Below are 18,963 nucleotides of genomic sequence, written 5' to 3'. Positions count from 1 at the left end.
TCACCTGGTCAGCCTCTCTACACCTCCTTCCTCCCTACCTCCAAGAACTATACTGGAAAAACAGTGGAATATTCTGTCCAAAAGTTCAATCAGTTTTCCCACCAAGCAGCAACATATCTGAAACAAATTTTCAACATATAGCCAGAGACAAGGACAAGATCTAGAGTCTTCCAGATTTAAAGATGTGTTACCTCCAGCAGAGAAATGGGAAGAGCTGTTTGTTCCTTATGAAGCTAAATAGCACACACAGACATCACTTATACTAACTGTAGTGCCAATTTCCATTTGTTCCAAAAATTCCTTCAAGTCACTTGCATTTGCAGGTATGTCTGCCCTTTTGTTTAAACATGCAGATTTAACAACCAATTATGAATTTGACACCTGAATTAAGTCAAGAGAGAGGCAGAAACACATGTAAATACATTCCAATTTTAATCACTCTGCTACCAGCGGTTGTGTCTTGAGCTCTCCTGTCCCTAAAACCTTTTGCTTTCTATCTTCCATCAAGAGGTTGTCAAAACTTGCCTCTTTGATTTTCATCTCCTGTCTTCGGATCTCCTTATGGGGTGCCATGGCTAAATCTGTTGGATAATGATGTGAAGTGCTTTGATATGTATTATTACCTTGAAGGTGCTCCATAAATGCAATTTGTTGTTATCGCATGTGATTCACTGGACCACTGCTCATTCAACAAGCACATGTATGTTTTTCTGACATCTTTATTTGAATTGGTTAAATATAGAACACATCTGGCATGTGATTGGACAGTACATAGCCAAGAAGGAATTGCTAATCACATACGTAATAACTTTTTTAAAAAAAACTCAAATCGTGCTGGTGATCCCATCTTCTATCATTTTGAAATGTTGAATATTTACACTTCTTCAGTAATGAACGAATACTGGATATTTCCAGGTACTAATTGAAAAACATTAAGAAGCCCATGGCTACTACGTCTTCACTAACAAATTAACATACATATCTGTTTTAATATTTAGCAAAGAGTCATTCAAATCAATTGAATTCTTCTTTTTGATGAAGACCAAAAATCATTTACAACTTCTACAAGATTCAACTTAAGCTCCGCATTAACACAAATGTTCCCTGTAGTTGTTCCACAGCCCATTCTAATGGAACCCCAATTCAGATGTAAACGCTGTACCAATCTGGTTGATTTGGAGATTCAGGGTCATGTGGCAAAGGTTTTCTTGTATCTGTAAATAAACAAGCAAAGAGAAACACATATGGCAAAAAAATATTTTTCTCCTTATATTTATATACATAAAAACATTAAATGAAGTCAAATATAATGGCCATATGCTAAATATTTGGTCTCTTGTGGTGACATTATCTTACGTAGTTTAGTGTGAATTTTCTATTTTGGTAGCCCTGCTGTGAAACACATTTAGGCCAGTTTAATACGTTACAGGCACTATATAAATGCAATTTGTTGTGATGTTGTTGGAAATGGGTCAATAACCAGATTTCATCTGTGTTGTCTTCAAGGCAGATTGCTCCTATGTCGCCCAGTACTTAGGAGATCTCAATCATTGTGTAGTGTCCACATAACAGGCAATAAACAGTGGTAAATTAAGAGCAAGGAGCACAAGGGAGTTCCTGTGAGAGACAGGCCACAAAAGAGATTTATAAGGCTAGTGCCGGGAACAGACAAGTTCATTTACGATGTGTGATTGCTGCAGTTGTACAGAGCCTTGATGAGACCACACCTGTAGTAGTTATTTGTGTGCAAGTTTTGGCCTCCTTATCTGAGGAAGGATGTTCTGACTACCGAAGGAGTGCAGCAAAGGTTTACCGGTCTGATTCCTGGGATTGCAGGACTGACCTATGAAAAAGAGACTGGATGGGTTACGACTATATTCAGTGTCATTTAGAGGAATGAGGGAGGATCTAACGGAAACCTATAAAATTCAAGACCGGATAAACAAAGGAAGTATGTTCCCAATGACTGGGAAGTCTAGAACCAAGGTTCACAGTTTAAGGAAATAGGGTATGCCATTTAAGACTGAGATGAAAAAGTTTTAGAGAGGGGTGAGCCTGTTGAATTCTCAGCCACAGAAAGCAGTTTAGGCCAAAACGTTGAATGTTTTGGAGAAGGAGATAAATATCGTTATTAGGACTTTTGGGATTAAATGGTACAGGGAGAAAGTGGGACCAGGATACTGAGTTGCATGATTACATTGAAAAGTGGAGTATGCTTAATGGGCTGAATGGCTTATTCCTGCTCTAATTTTCTTTGTTTTCAAGGCTGGTTAGGCTGGAGTTGTCTTGTCTGGAACGAAGATGCTGAAGTGACATTTCATTGAAGTTTATAACATACCAAGGAGCAAGATAGAGGAGATGAGAAGGGCATATTTCCATTAACTAGAGATAAATAACCAGGGTCACAGATTTAAAGTAACTGGTGGAGGGATTAGATTGGGAGTTGGGAAAATTTTACAGGCAATGGGCAGTGGAGGGTCTGGAACTCTCTGCCACTAAGGGGCAGAAACCCTCATCATGCCAAACATGCAACTGACCTGCCCCAACATACAGAGTGATGGACCAAGAGGTGGAACGTTGGATCAGATTGGCTAGCTTTTCTTTATGGCCCATACAGCACAGTCCTGTTAATGTGTTTCTAAGTTAATTTTATTTTATTTTTTCACAGGATGTGCTTGTTGTTGGCTTGGCCAGCATTGCTGTCTGTTGCCCTTAAGACGGTGGTCATAGTCTTGTCTGTTAGTAATTGCAAAGTTGGGAGTTTTCCAAGATGGAATTTTAAATCTTTCTTTTCAGTTAGGTCAGCCAGTGGAGAGAGCACAGAACGCTGTTAGCTTACTGATGCAAGATTGTGGGGAGGGGAGGGGAGGGTGTTACTGTGGGAACTTGGATTTGTAGTTATCCCCAATGGCAGGGGAAGGCTTATATGTGTTGTAGGAAACTGGAATGATAGAATGACACAGTGGAGGAGGCCACTCAGCCCATCGTGCCTCCGCTAGAGCGTAAATGAAGCACGTGATCTACTTGACTGGCAGAATGGGCTCAAGGGGCTGAATGGCCTCGTGCTGTTTCTATGAGACTGGGGAGCCTGGCATCTAGCACTGGAGCACAAAGCTGGAAGGTTGAGGGTGGACATGTGCCTCTTGTATATGGAGGGCTCGAGGTCAGTATTGTGAGGAAAAGGCCATTGATGTTTGTCCTACCTGTACCTGACCAAGCCCCTTCCCCCAAATGTTCAATCCCTGTTTACCTCCCACTTTCGGTTTCTGACCTACACTGGCCAATATCCTATTTCCCTTCTCTGGTTATGGAGTCGCAAGATCTCTCATTCTCAACCTCACCCTTGCCTGAGGTGCGGTGACCTTCAAGTTAAACCACCTCCAGTCCCCTCTCTCTAATGAGAGAGCAGCCCTACGCTCCAGAGGGACTATGGTGACTTTACTTACTTTACCGTATATAACAATCTCAGAGTTAACAGTGTGCAATACAAGTAAAAGTTTGCAGTGTTAGTGAAGTGCCCGTTCCCTGTTCCCCTCCCCACCCAGCCCCAAGTGGGGAAGTGAGGTTAATTAAAGGTGAGGTTAGTTAAAGGTAAAGCACAGATGCAGAGGACAGCACAAGGATATAATCAACAAAAGTCGTGGACGATTATTGCCATTGCTCAGATTGTGCCAGCTTTATCCCTGTTGTTTATGGTTAGAAAGGAATAACAGTGTCGGATTGCATTGAGATGTGGTGAATTAACACAGTGAAGTAATATGTGGAAACAGTGCTGAAAAGTGCACATCAGCACCAGTAGTGTGACAATTTGTTCTCACCTCACAGACGGTAAAAATGTTTGAGCATCGAGGTATCCACTGCCTTCATAGACACTCCCTGCCAGAAGTGTCACTGGTTAGTCACTTTACATATTGCAAACAGTTATCGAGCACACACATTTAGGCAGCACACCTAACACTTTACATTCACAAGCGTGTTGATAAGTCGGTAAAGATCACCGGTTAACGGATTATTTCTGCTAACAGGCTTTCACTATGCCTTATGGTTTCTGGCATTCTGCATTTGCCCCAAATTCCTGGTCGGCTTCCCAACTTCTACACCCTGTAAACCTGAGTTCATCCCAAACTCCACTTCCCCTTGTTCTGATCCAGATCGAACCCCACTCACCCAATGGGCCTAGGGGCCTCCTTTCACACAGTAACAATTCTGTGATCACCTTCCTGTGCACAGCTACATTGGCTCCCAACACCTCAAGTTCAAAATTCTCAAGCATGTATTCAAATCCCTCCAGGGCTGTGTCTGTCCCTGTTTCTATAGTCTCCTCCAGCCCCACAATCCTCTGAAATCTTGGTGCTCCTCCAGTTCTGATCTCGGTCATCATTGTTGGTAATCAATCCACCTATGATGGGTATGACTTCACCTGCCTGGGCCTTTAGGTTCAGAAATATACCCACTCTGCCTCTGTGTCTCTCTCACTCTGCCTTTCTGACGCTTCTCAAAACCTAATACTACTTTGATCAAGCTTTTGGTCATCAGTCCTGATATCACCCTCGATAACTCGGGGCAAAACCTTGCCTCCAATAAATATGGCTATGAAGTGTGTTGGAATGTTTTAGTGCAATGAGCAGCAGAGTTTGGGATGAACTGATGCTTGCAGCAGGTTGAATGTAGGAGGCCGGTGTCAGCAATATTTCAAGTCTCCAGGTGGCACAGAAGTATAGAGAGGATGCAGATGATGTTACAGAAGTGCAAGTCCACAGTCCTGGTAATGGAGTCTTCACGTGGCTGATATCCAGTACACCAGGAGGTGATGGGGTCAGGCATAGTTCTGGGGGCTGGTCCTGGGGAGAGATGTGAGGGCTTTGGAGAAAGCCCAGAATCAGTTTGCAAGAATGTTTTCAGGGATGAGGAACTTCAGTTATGAGGACAGATTGAAGAAATTGGGATTGTTCTCTTTGGAAAGAAGAAGGCTGGGAGGAGATCTGATTGAGATTTTTCAAAATCATCAAGGGGCTGGATAGAGTAGATAGGGAGAACCTTTTTCCACTTGTAAAAGGAACAAGAACAGATTTAAAGTGATTTTCAGAAGAAGCAAGGGTGAAGAGAAGAAAACGCTTCTCATACAAACATGTTGTGAAACTTGAAAGGGTTCAGAAAATATTTACAAGGCTGTTGCCAGGGTTGCAGTGTTTGAGTTATACAGAGAGGCTGAATAGGCTGGGGCTATTTTCCTGGGAGCGTCAGAGGCTGAGGGGTGACCTTATAGAGGTTTATAAAATCATAAGGGGAATGGATAGCGTAAATAGGCAAGGTCTTTTCCCTAGGGTGGGGGAGTCCAAAACTAGAGACCATAGGTTTAAGGTGAGAGGAGAAAGATTTAAAAGGGACCTAAGGGGCAATATTTTCACATATAGGGTGGTGCGTGTCTGGAATGAGCTGCCAGAGGAAGTGGTGGAGGCTGGTAAAATTACAGCATTTAAAAGGCATCTGGATGGGTATATGAATAGGAAGGCTTTAGAGGGATATGGGCCAAATACTGGCAAATGGGACTAGATTTATCCCGGATATCTGGTCAACATGGATGAGTTGGACCAAAGAGTCTGGTTCTGTACTGTACAGTTCTATGACTGTATAACTCTCTGAGTAGTTTGGGTCTGGATGCTGGAAAATCTGGTGGAGGCAGGTTGAATTGAGGCATTCAAGAGGGCATTAGAGGGTTATTCTGGATAAAATTAATGGCAAGGGTATGGTGAAAAAACAGGAGATTGGCATTGGATAATGATGCCCATGTAATGAACAGGTGCAGGCATGATGGGCGAAATTTATGATTCTATTAGCTAGCTTGAGTACAAGAATTAGGTGCCGTGGTGAAAAAAAATCGTGGAGAAATAATTAGAGCTCATGACAGAGAGATTTCTGCTGTCAGATATGGGGATTTCAAACAGAATTGGTTTGCAGTGATCCAGACTGCAAGATTCAATAGGTGTAGCTTTAGCAGCCTCTGCTGGCGAAAGTAGGAAACTGCAGGCCAAAGCCATGCAGTTTTGATATTCAATGGAAACCAATGGTTTAAAATTTGTACTTAGCACAGGGAGCAAAGGCAGTGCAACAGAAATTACTAGAATGATAACAGAGCTGATTGGTTATACCAGTCAGGGAAGGCTGAACAGACTGTGATTCTCTGCTTTGGAGGAGTGACAGGGCAGAAGTCTTTAAGATGATAGGGTTCAAAAGGGAAGGTGGAAAGCTCTTGTGGCATGGAGGTAGAGTCCCTACCCGTGGACTGGGAGGCCTGGCTTCAGGTGCCATCTGCTCCAAAAATCTCTGAACAGGTTTATTAGGAAAAATAGGTTAATAAAAACAAGGGAAGGTGGAGAAAAACGTATTGAAGTTGAGATCAGAATCAGAGTCAATAATATCAGACAGTGGCTAATAAATTCAGGAAGACTATTTATACCCACAGAGTGGTGAGAATGTATTATCAGATTGAGATCAATAGTATGGATACATTCAAGGGGAAGCCGAATAAACACGAGGGAGAAAGGAGTAGATGGGTATGCTGATAGGGTGAGATGAAGTATGGTGGGAGTAGGCATGTGTGGAGCAAAAACACTGCCGACACAGACTAGATGGGCTGAATGGCCTGTTTCTGTGCTAGAAATAATACAGTATATGCTGAAATTTCTGCTTGTTTCTATACCATGCTTGCCGAGGGGACTGCATCCCCAAATTTCCTGAGAGTCTCACTGACAGCAGACTAACCAGCCTCATTGAGGAGTATCAATGAATCTTTAAGTACTTGTGTTACTCGTGTCACAAGAATAACATTTTGATGCCACCTGGCCATCATTTACGCATGCTTAAGAAAATCAATTGCAGAAGCTTTTTCCTTTTTAACAGATACTAATGTTCAAAGATGCAGAAAATACATCTCTTTTGCCAGTGGAAACATATCTTTCCTGGCCTATATGACAGCAACATATCATCCCAGTGGTGGCTTAGCAAAGCTGGTCGTCAAATTGCATGGAGCATCTCAAATAAATCATTCAGATGTCATTAGGTGGGAGAACCACTAAAACAGGATACCATTTTTTTTTCCAATCCCCTTTCCATTAGGCGATGGCCTAATGGTATTATCACGGGACTGTTAATCCAGAGATCCAGATAACATTCTGGGGGTCCTGGGTTGGAGTCCCACATGGCAGATGGTGGAATTTGAATTCAATAAATATCTGGAATTAAGAATCTAATGATGACCATGAATTCACTGTCGATTGTTGGAAAAAACCATCTGGTTCACTAATGTCCTTTAGGGATGGAAACTGCCATCCTTACCTGGTCTGGCCTACATGTGACTCCAGACCCACAGCAATGTGGTTGACTCTCAACTGCCCTCTGGGCAATTAGGGATGGACAATAAATGGTGCCTAGCCATCGATGCCCTCATCCCGTTAATGAATAAAGAAAAAAACTCCCAATTTCAAAGCTCCCTATTTTTGTTTTCTAGACATCACTGCTTGCCAACAACTGCATTCATAACAGAGGGCTCCAACCACAACAACAATAGCTTGCATTTATGTAGCACATTTTTGAAAGTAAAACATCCCAAGGCTTCACTGGAGAGATTATCAGCCGAAATGCGACGCTAAGCCAGGAGGTGATATTGGGACAGGTAACCGAAAGCTTGAACAAAGATTAGGTTTAACTGAGACTGACCCAAAGGGAGGCAATGGCCTACTGGTAGTATTGTTGGACTGTTAATCCAGGAACCTAGGCAATGTTCTGGGGACCTGGGTTTGAATCCTGCCATGGCAGATGGTAGAATTTGAATTCAATAAATATCTGGAATTAAGAATCTAACGATGACTGTGAATCCATTGCTGATCATCAGGAAAAATCCCATCTGGTTCAATAATGTCCTTCAGGGAAGGAAACTGCCATCCTTATCTGGTCTGGCCTACATGTGACTCCAGAACCATAGCAATGTGGTTGACTCTTAACTGCCCTCTGAGCAATAAATTGCTGGCCCAGCCAGTGATGTCCTCATCGCGTGAATGAATTTGAAAAAAGAAGCCATGAGGAAATTGAGGGACTCGGGGCAAAAGCACAGCTGCCAGCAGTGAAGCAACTATAATGAGGAATGTGCTAAAGGTCAGAACATAGAGTTTTCAGTACACCACAGACCTTTAACACACATTTAGTCAGCTTTAACTCAGTGGGTAATACTCCTGACTTTCAGTCAGTAAGTGTGGGTTTGATCTTGATCCAGGACTTGTATGCAAACTAAAAGATGAAACTGCTGGGGAGTTCTGATGGATTTCTACATTCCCAGGGAGTTCTGATGGATTGTTACATTGTTGGAGATGCTGTCTTCTGGATAAGGCATTCAACCATTGCTCCATCTGCTTTCTCAGAGGGAACCTGAAATATCCTATGTTTCAAAGAAGATCAGGGGAGTTCTCTAGGTATTCTGTGCGCAATGTTTATTCCTAAACCCACGTGACAAAAATATACAGAATTAACACAAAATATCATGGATGCTGGAAATCTGAAACAAACACAGAGAATGTTGGAGAAACTTCCAAAGAAGAGTCATACACAACTCGAAATGTTAACTTCGCTTCTTTCTCCAAAGATGCCAGACCTTCAGAGGGTCTCTAGCATTCTCCCTTCGGTTTCACAAAAAAGGCTATTATCACATTGCTATTTGTGAGATCTTTCTGTGTGCAAACTCCTGTTTTCCTACACCAGAACAGTGATGAAAGTTCAGAAAGTACTTCAGTGGCTTTGGTGCATTCTATGGCAATGAAAGTCACTACATAAATGCAAGTGTTTCTTTCTTTCATTGCGTAAAATAATGCAGGGTCTAAAAAATGTGTGCAAACAGGATTTCTATCTCTGTTCTGCTATTGGCTTTCATTTTGTTATTAATTAGTGGTTTTGCAGGACAAAGCCCATTGTGAGATAGCACTTTAGTTTGCATCTACTTTCCATGCTGGTTAACATTACACAAAGTTAAAAAGATCAAGATTTAAATTTGATTTTAGAATTCTTGTTCCCATTTTCATATCACTCTTTGGATTCCCTTACTCCCTAACTCGGCAACCCCCACCACCCTTAAACCCTTTGAGATTACTGAGATCTTTTGGCAGCACAGTGGCTCAGTGATTAGCACTGCGGCCTCATAGTGCCACGGTCCTGGGTTCAATTCCAGCATCAGGTGACTGTGTCTGTGTGAAGTTCGTACACTCCCTGTGTCTGCATGCGTATCCTCTGGTTTCCTCCCACAATCCAAAGATGTACAGGTTAGGTGGATTGGCCATGCTAAATTGCCCTGTAGTGTTATGCAGGGATAGGGTTGGGTGGCGAGTGGGGAAGGTGGTTGGGCCTGGGTGGGATGCTGTTTGGACAGTCAGTATGGGCTGAATGGCCTGCTTCCACACTGTAGGGATTATATGATCTTGACACTCCTCCAGTTTTGACCACTTGTACGCCCTGATATTAATCAATCCACCAATGGCAGCCATGTCCTCACCTTCGGAAATTCCCTCTCGAAACCTCTCCGATTCCCACCTTTAGGTGCTCTTTAAAACCTTTGACTAAGCTTTTAAGTCCCCCTCTCTTGAAATCTCATTATGTGGCTGAATGTCAAATTTTTGCGTGATAATAACCCAACTTGGGACCTTTTTACTATGTTGAAAGAGCTATATAAATGCAAGTTGTAGTTGTTATTAGTCAGCTTTTTGCAGAAGTACATAGCTTATCCGATGGATATCTGCCAATGCATGAACCATGTAACAATCCATAGTTTATATTGCACATGTTGTACTGAAGAGAGTGGTTACACCATCCACGTAAGGTAGTATGCCGGAAGATCTGATTATCTATGATTATCACTGGGCTGTGGTGTGATAAAGGTACTGTTAACATTGTGACCAAATTAGCAGGTTCAAATCTGAAAAACAAATCTGTAAAAAGCCATTCTCCTTTAATTTGCAGCCTTCCATTTAAATATCAGCTGGCATTTAACAAGCTCGGATTAGGTTGTCGAAGCGAACAGCATGCATGTGTCAGCTATGGTTTCAATGGGTAGCACTCTCCGTTCTGATTCAAAAGGTTATGGGTTCAAGACCCCTTCTAGGGGCTTCAGCATGAAACCCAGGCCAATTATGTTAAATTAAATGTGTTATGTAAATGTAAGTTATTGTATACTATATCTTGTCTTCTTAGCAGAGAGGAGAGTTAAACAGCTAACTGTATTTATAAACACAAGCCAAGTCTGAATTTTAAACAAACATCCTGTAAACAGTTATTGTTCCTTCACACAGTAGAATTTTGTAGTGAGAACTTCCTTATGGGCCCTCTGCAGCACAAAAACAACACACCATGAGAGAATTCCTAGTCCCAGGAATATAGAAACTGGGGAGGCCATTCAGCCCCCCGAGCCTATTCCACAATTCAATGAGATCATGGTTGCTCTGCATATACCCACCCTTCCCATATCTCTCATTATCTTCAGTGACCAAGAGTCTATCAATTTCAGTTTTCAAATGAACAACTGATGGAGCATCCATTGCCATTTGTGGAAGCGTGTTACAAATCTCTACGACTCTTGGTGCAGAAATGTTTGCTAATTTCATCCCATCCTGATGAAAGGTCAGCAGCCTGAAAAGTTAACAAGGTGTAGAGCTGGATGAACACAGCAGGTCAAGCAGCATCAGAGGAGCAGGAAGGCTGACGTTTCGGGCCTAGACCTGAAAAGTTAACTATTCCTCTCTCCCCTCATGGTTGTCAGATCTGCTGAGCATTTCCAACAGTTTCTGGCTTTAATTCATTCCTGAGAGGTCTGACTGTATCTTTTGGACTGGGCTCTTATTTCTCTGCCTGTCCTACTTCGACCAATTGATAGTGCCTGTCTTTTTCATTCACAAAAGTAACAGCTGACTAAGTGTGCCTTGCAGTTTCCATTTCGGTGCAGAGCCAGCAAATTCATCATGAATGAATCAAAGGTTCCAAGCCTGCATATGAGTCAAGAATTCCACACTTCTTCCCAATTTGGCCACCAGCTGTGCATTGAACAATACAAAATTGTTTTCAAATTAATGCCTCAGTGTTTTTTTTTCCCGCAAGCATGGCCACTTCCCAAATTCCTAGATGACTTTAGACAGTCTTTAGAGCCAGGTCACATGGAGTGATGCCAAGAAGCACTCTTTCACAGAAGGGGAACTCTCTCCTATGCAAAAAAGGTGTTACGGCTGAGGGTCAATTGAAAATACTAAGACCACGACAAACGGACTTTTGTTGGGTCAGGGAATTATGGGTTATGAATCAAGCCCAAGAAAGACCGATTTAAGGTACAGCCAATATTGAACTGAATGGTGTAGCAAGCTCGAGGGACTGAATGGCCTCCTCCAGTTCCCAAATTCCTTTCAATAGATCTCTCTCTTTGCCACCGCAGGTGGTATTTTACCAAATGACTTGTTGGTGGATTAGCCAGCGAGATCCCCAAGCTGTCTCTCTTCAGCTAAATGAAGTAACCCATCAGGCACTCAAGTGGGCAGCAGTGGCGGGGTGGGGTCCTTCCCTGGAATTAAGGACGTTGGAGCCAGAACTCCCACCAATGAAGACCTGCTGGTAACTCAAAGGACAGCATCTGTGCGCTCTGATGAATCTTCACCAACATTGAACATTGGGCTGAATCTTCCCAGCCACTGAGCGCAGTGGCATTTTGGCACAAAAGTTGGGAGAATCATGTGAGGTGGCCAGTGAGGTGATTCAAGATGTCAAGAGTGAAACTCTCCGACCAATTATTGAACAATGAGATGAGATTCCCGTGAGTGAGCAGTGCGAGGCCTGTTTGCATGCATCAGCTTGCATTAACATCCTCATTATCACGTCAACGCTCTTTATTGAGATGCAGCTTCCCATTTTCCCACCAGCTGCATAGAAACGAGATGGTGACAAAGTCAGAGGGTAACCTGGCAGCTCCACCTTGTCGCTTGCTCCGCTGGACCTTCATCTGAAACACCTGGCACCAACTCTCAGGGCATGCACAAAGGGCAGTACCCACCAGCATGCCCCATGCACCAGAACCCTATTGGCACAATGGACTGCCAGTTTCCCTCTGCTGCCGACATGTCTGGGGCAACTGGACAGGAACCGTGCAGGACAGTTGCAGACTTTCAGTACTGGACTGGGTTCTTAGCCAGGCTTCAAAGGTACTTCCCATGCCAGAAATCCCAGGAGGTTCCAGCAGTGGCCAGTACATCTACCTGTAGCAAGCAGGAGGAGAGTGAACTGGATTCCATTTAGTGTGCTGAGTAGAAAATGAGTTGAGTTTGGGAAGAAAGCATCAGAAAACTCACCAGGATTTGCAGAGAGAAACTCTTCACAACATTCGCTAAAGTTGACTCTTCGTCAGTTTCTGGTAAAGTTAATCTCTTTGTCTTTTCCTGTGTCTACTTTCGCACAGTTGCTGCCTCACATGCTCATTATCTCTGGCCTTTCTGTGGTTACATTGCTTAAGAAGATTGTCCTAGCTTTATGTCTTGGGTAAATTAGGACAGATGCAGGAGTACCAAGTTTCGAATGTTTTGTCCTGACAAGCACAGGACAGGAAGTATCAACAACACAATCACTCTCTTTTCAGCAAGATTCAAGTTCGGTACCACCAAGTGAACCCTTATCTTTTGTTCTTCCTCAACTTTCCGTACCAAGCAACGTGGGATAAAATGCTCTCATTTCCTGCAGCAGCTCAACTGAGCAATTCCCAATGAAAAAGCCATCGGCAAACATCTAATAACACCCCATTGTCTTAAAATGAGGAGAGCACTGCTCAGAATTCGAGAAACATAACGTGTAAATGGTGCTCAAACATTTTAGTTCAATTATCGTTTGCTGATTTAATTCTGCTTTTCTGATTTCTAAGCTTTAACTCCTTTAACTGAGCTCTTCTCCCCAAGTTAAATTGATCACCAATAAAGGCCTTGTTCTCTCATGTTGGAAATTAAACAGAATATTGGAGAGTTAATCAGTAGAACAATTTGTTGCAGGAACAAGGTAGGCCTTTTAAGTATCAACAACTTACATTTACATAGTGTCTTTAAGTCCTTAACTTGGAGCGTTACCACATCAAATTTTACACAAAGCCAATTAGCAGCATAGAATGGTTACAGTCAAACAGGAGGCCATTTGGTCTATCATGTCTGTGCTGGCTCTCTGGAAGAGCAACTCAATTGGTCACCCTCCCTCACCTTTTCCCTGGAGCCTTGCAAATCTTATCAACTTGGGTAATGATCTAATTCTCTTTTGGAATGAGTTAAACTGCCTCCACCGCACTCCCAGGCAGCATATTTCAGATCCTAACCACTGGCAGGATGAAATGGCTTTTTCTCATGTCGTCATTGCTTCTTTTTCCAATTAAATCTGTGTTCTCTGATTCCCAATCCTCCCATGAATGGGAACAGTTTCTCTCTTTCTACTCGTGTCCAGACCCTTTGTGATTTGAACACCTGTATAAAATCTCCTCTCCACTTTCTCTTCTCTGAGCAGACAGCCCCCACTTCTCAAATCTTATCCACATTATGAAATTTCTCATCTGGAACCATTCTTATGCATCTTTTCTATACCCTAATATTTTCACATCCTTCCTAAAGTTATGGTACCCAGAATTGGACATGATACTACAGATGAGGCTGACCTAATTTTATACAAGTTTAACTTAGCATCCCTGCTTTGTAATCTCTGCCCCTAGTGACAATTTCTGAATCTGCCCTGATACCTTCAGTGCTTTGCGAATGAACACTTCTGCCCATTCACTCTCTTGACAATATAAACTTATACTTTATATTGCCTCTCCTCATTTTTCCTAAATAAATCACTTCACATTTTTTGTGCATTAAATTTCACCTGTCAGTTTTATTGCCCATTCCACCAACCTTTCTGTAGCTCCTAATCCTTTGAAAATGTTGTACCATCTCCAAGTTTTTAAAATTTAACCATGTACAGCAAGATCCAGATCATTTATATCAAAAACAGCAGGGGGCTTAATACCAACCCACTGAAAAAAGAGACACATTATTTTTCTGCAGCACTCAAGTTTTACAAAGTGACTATAAATCTTCCTGCAGTGTGAGAAACATCTTGTCAAACAGCCAATTTTGCATCCATGCTGCTAAAGTGATCTGTAATTTTCCAGCAAAGCCTGTTATGTGGCACTGGATCCAATGCCTTTAGGAAATTCATGCACACCACATCAGCTGCATTACCCTCATTAACCGTCTTTGTTAACTCTTCAAAACAATCAGGCAAGTTTAATCACTGTGTTTCACCTTTAACAAATCTGTGCCGTCCTTTTTTAATTAGTCCACACTTATCCAAGTGACAGGTCATTATGTCTAAAAACAGATTGACCTTTAGCTGTTGGGCTTAATTTTATGGCATTTCTCCTGTACAAGGAAGTGTGTAACTTGAGAGACATCAACTGATGACTAAAAGCTTGATCAAAGAGGTGGGTGTTAAGGAGGGCCTTAAAAGGAAGAGTGTGAAGCAGAGGGATTGTGGGGTGGGTGGGGGTGAAATTCCAGGACGTAGGGCCCAGGCATTTGGAAGCATGACCACCATTGTTGATGTGATGGAAGCTGGAATTGCAAAAGTGCAGAAATCTTTGAAAGTTGTAGGGCTGGTGGAATTGACAGAGGTAGGGAGGAGGTGAACAGTAAACACAACAATCTTGATGAAAGGTTACCGTGCAACAAAATAAATCAATGCACATCGTTAGTGCAGTTTCAGCACCTCTTCTATTAGACATTTTCATTCAGTCATAAAAGTGCACAAGACAGAAAATTAAAGGTCCACTTTTAGTTGATGCTGCTTGTTGGGTTAAAGTGAATAATAAATTCTCCTCAAGTGTGCATCATAGAATGATGCAGCACAAAAAGAGGCCATTCCATCCATGTATCTGTACCCACTTTTAAAACTAGGGGACGCAATCTGAAAATACTCAGAATTGTGAACATTTGGAATTTTCTGCCACGGAGGGGAATGGAGGCTCACTCTTTGAGTACGTTTAAGGTACAGGTTGATTGATAAGATTTCTGATTACCTGTGGTATACAGGGTTATGGGGATGAGGTAAGTAAAAGGCATTGAAGTGTTTGTATTGAATGTGGGCTGAATGGCCTATTCTCATTCCTACATAATTCCTTTCCTTGCTGCTCTTTCCCCCATCGCTCTGTAAAGGTTTATCCATTCAAGAACTGAATTTTTTATTGCTTAGTCTCATTCGTGACATTCAACTCGCTCACAGGAATTATTGGGGTTTAACCCTCAAATCAGAGAGCTTGCACAGATTATGTTACTCAATACAGTTTCCACACGTACCTTCACAGGGTCCATTTTCAAATAAAATGTCGTCTATTGCAATGTCGCTGTGTCTTGACAGGCCACGAATCGCTTCAAAGACAATCTGAAAAAAGAAAAATATTGGTAAATACAACAGCATGTTTTTGTGACCTGGAATGCACTACCTAAAAGGATGGTAGAACCAGATTCACCAAGAAGGAACTGAAAGCGGACCAACCAGACATATCTGTTAACATTAGGAGATAAGAATTAGGAGCAGAGTAGGCAATTCAGCCCTTCAAGCCCACTCTGCCATTTAACATAATCGTGGTTGATCTTATCCTGGTCTCAATTCCACTCTCCTACCTGCTCCCCATAGCCCTTTATCCCACTTTTCATCAGAAACACATCTATTTCTTTCTTGAATCTGTTGATTAATTCTGCCTCCACTGCGCTCTGGGGCAAGGAGTTCCACAGATTCACAACCCTCTGAGAGATGTTGTTTCTCTCCATCTTACTCTGTATCTATGGCCTTTTGTTACAGACTGCCCCACACGGGGGAATACCTATTCAATGTTCACCTGATGAATCTCCTCTAGGTATTCATTTACCTCAATCAGATCCTCCTCATTCTTCTGAACTCTAGCGAGTACAAGCCCACATTATTCAACTGCTCCTCGTACAACAGACCTTTCATCCCTGCAATCAACCTTCTGAACCACCTCTGAACAGCCTCCTGTGCCACCATGTCATTCAAGTAAGGAGACCAAAACTGGACACAATACTCCAGATGTGGTCTCACCAATGCCTTATATAATTGTAACAACTACTTTTATAATCCAGCCCTTTTGCAATAAATGCCAGGATTCCATTTGCCTTTCTGATTGCATCTACATACCCACTTTCTGTGATTCATGCACAAAGACACACAGATCTCTCTGCACTGACACATTTTGAATCTGCTTCCTATTTAAATAATAATTTGCCTTTTTGTTTTTCTGGCCAAAATAACCTCGCATGTGTCCACATTAAACTCCATCTGCCAGATTCTGGTCCATTCTTCTAGCCTATCAATATCCATCTGTAAACTCTAACTCCTCATCACAGCCTGCTTTCCCACCTATTTTAGCTAAATCCGTGCATTTTGTTATGTCACGTTCTGTCCCCTCTTGCAGTTCATTCGTACAGATTCGTACTGAATCCTGCACCACCCCACTAGTTACAATTCACCACCCAGAGAAGGGCCCATTTATCTGGATCCTCTGCTTTCTGTTAGTCAGCCAATCTTCTATCCAAGCCAATACTCTAGCCTTAACCCCATGGATCTAACCTTCTGGATCAGTTTTCTATGAGGCATCTGGTCACATACCTTCTGGATATACCACGTCCACCGATCCCCATTATCCACCTTGCTGGTTACGTCCTCACAGAACTGCAGCAAGTTTGTCAAGCATGACCTGCCCTTCCTGAAACTGTGCGGACACTGGCGAATCAAGCTTTGTTTTTCCAGTGCTCAGTTATCTCCTACTTTATGATTGACTCCAGAAACTTCCCCAATTCAGAGATCAAACTACCTGGTCTACAGTGTCCCACTTTTTACCTATCTCCTTTTTTGTCACCTCCTTTAATACCCTAGGGTGCAGGCCAACTAACAAGATGAGATATCCTCTTCTTATCTCTCAGGAGTAGAATGGTCCCAGGGATGAAGAACTTCATGTATTTGGACTGGAGAAATTAGGACTATTTTACTTGGCAAAGAGAAGGCTAAGATAGACAGTCGCAGAGGAATTCCCTCCCTAAGTGCACTGTGGGTCTATCTACAGCACATGGACTGCAGCAGTTCAAGAAGGCAGCTCACCACCACCCTCTCAAGGGCAACTAGGGATCTGCAATAAATGCTACCCAGCTAGCAACGCCCATGTCCCTTGAATGAATTTTTTAAAAAAGTCAACATCATAAGGATTCTGGTCGAAGTAAATGGAGGGAAACCATTCCTGTTTGATCAAGAATGAGAAGGCAAAGATTAAAATAGTTATCAAAAGAAGCAAAAGTGACATGAGGAAAATCTTCTTCATGCAATAAGTGGTTAATTCTGGAATGCACTGACAGTGTGATGGAGGCAGGTTTACTTGAGGCTTTCAAAATGGATTTAGACTGTTATTTGTGAAGGAAGAATGTACAGGATTACAGGGAGAAGGCAGGAGAATGGTTTTACTCATTTCAGTTGCTCATTTGAAGAGCCAGTACAGACACAATGGGCTGAATGGCCTCCTGTTCTGTGACTCTAAAATGAATTTCAGACTCCCTACAACCTGTGGTTGTACAGCACAACAGTGCTTTAATTCTGCTTTAAATCAAAAATTATGATAATTTAGTTTGGTTTAATCAAAACAATTTGGCAACTCGCTAAAATTCAACAGAACGTTATTCATTCATCGTGTTACAAGATAACAAAAAGAAACACATAGTGAAAACAAATTAAAAGGGATCAAGTCTGTCTCCTTTACCTAGAGTGTAGATGGATATGATTAGTCTAAGGTAGCACTTTCTGTGCTACTAAGGTAGCACAACTGTGTCTAGGAATGTGGTGTTTTGTAATGTAATAGTCAATTCCTATATTGCAGAAAATGAAACAGGCCTTTTGTTCACAATTGGAAGCTGTAGAGTAAATTGTGGTGATTTTCAATTTAATTTTTTTTATTTGTTCATGGGATGTGGGAGTGATTGACTGGACCAGCATTTATTGCCCATCCCTAACTGCCCTTTAAAAGGTGCTGGTGAGCTGCCTTCTTGAACCAGTCCATCTGACATAGGTAGAACCACAATTTTGTTAGGGATGAAATTCCAGAATTTTGACTCAGTGATTGTGAAATAATGACGATAAACTTCCAAATCAGCACAGTGAGTGGCTTGGAAGGGAAGTTGCCAGTGGTGCTGTTCCCATGTATTTGCTGCCTTTGTCCTTCTAGATGGTAGTGGTTGTGTGTTTGGAAAGTGCCGTCTATGGATCCTTGGTGAGTTACTACTGTGGATCTTGTAGATGGCATGCATTGCTGCCATGGTGCATTGATGGTGGAGACACTGAATGTTGAAGGTGGTGATGTGGTGGCAATAAAGAGGGCTGCTTTGTCCTGGATGGTGTCAAGCTTCTCAATAGTTGGTGAAGCTACCCTCGTCCAGGCAAGTGAGAGTATTCCATCACACTTTTATTTGCACCCTATCAAAAGTGGGCCGGTTTTGAGGATCCAGGAGATGAGTTACTTGCCATAGAATTCCCAGCCTCTGACCTACTCTTGGAGCCACTGTATTTATACTGTGAGTCCAGTTTAGCTTATGGTCAATGGTAATTTTAGTGATGTACTTCATTCAATGTCTACATTATTGGCAAAGCCAGCATTTGTTGCCCATCCCTTATTTGCTTGGCCATTTCAGAGGCCAGTTAAGAGTAAATCACATTACTGTGGATCTGGAGTCATATGTATGCTGGAACGGGTAGGACTTCCTTCCCTTTACCAAGTAGGCTTTTATGACTGTTGTTGATTATTTCATGGTGATCATGCCTGGGACTAGCTTTCAATGACATGTTTTTAAAACTGAATTTAAATTCCACCAGCTGCCATCA

The 18,963-nt window shown here is 42.3% G+C and overlaps 1 protein-coding gene across 1 annotated transcript in view; it reads right to left on the bottom strand.

Moving 5' to 3' along the window:
- Positions 1-703: 703 nt before the first annotated feature.
- The window catches only part of mamdc2a (MAM domain containing 2a), a 113,102-nt gene continuing 94,842 nt past the window's right edge, over positions 704-18,963 (bottom strand). The window contains exons 12-14 of the mRNA XM_048620073.1: positions 15,381-15,465; positions 3,819-3,876; positions 704-1,214 (exon numbers count right to left, since the gene is read on the bottom strand). Coding sequence (XP_048476030.1) covers positions 1,190-1,214; positions 3,819-3,876; positions 15,381-15,465 — 168 coding nt within the window. The 3' untranslated portion in view covers positions 704-1,189. The remainder of the gene's footprint in view (positions 1,215-3,818; positions 3,877-15,380; positions 15,466-18,963) is intronic.

This window comes from Rhincodon typus, chromosome 3, assembly GCF_021869965.1.
Source record: "Rhincodon typus isolate 14 chromosome 3, sRhiTyp1.1, whole genome shotgun sequence".
Taxonomy (NCBI): domain Eukaryota; kingdom Metazoa; phylum Chordata; class Chondrichthyes; order Orectolobiformes; family Rhincodontidae; genus Rhincodon; species Rhincodon typus.
The sequence above is the reverse complement of the archived record's forward strand: the minus strand, read 5'-3'. Positions and strand labels throughout refer to the sequence as shown.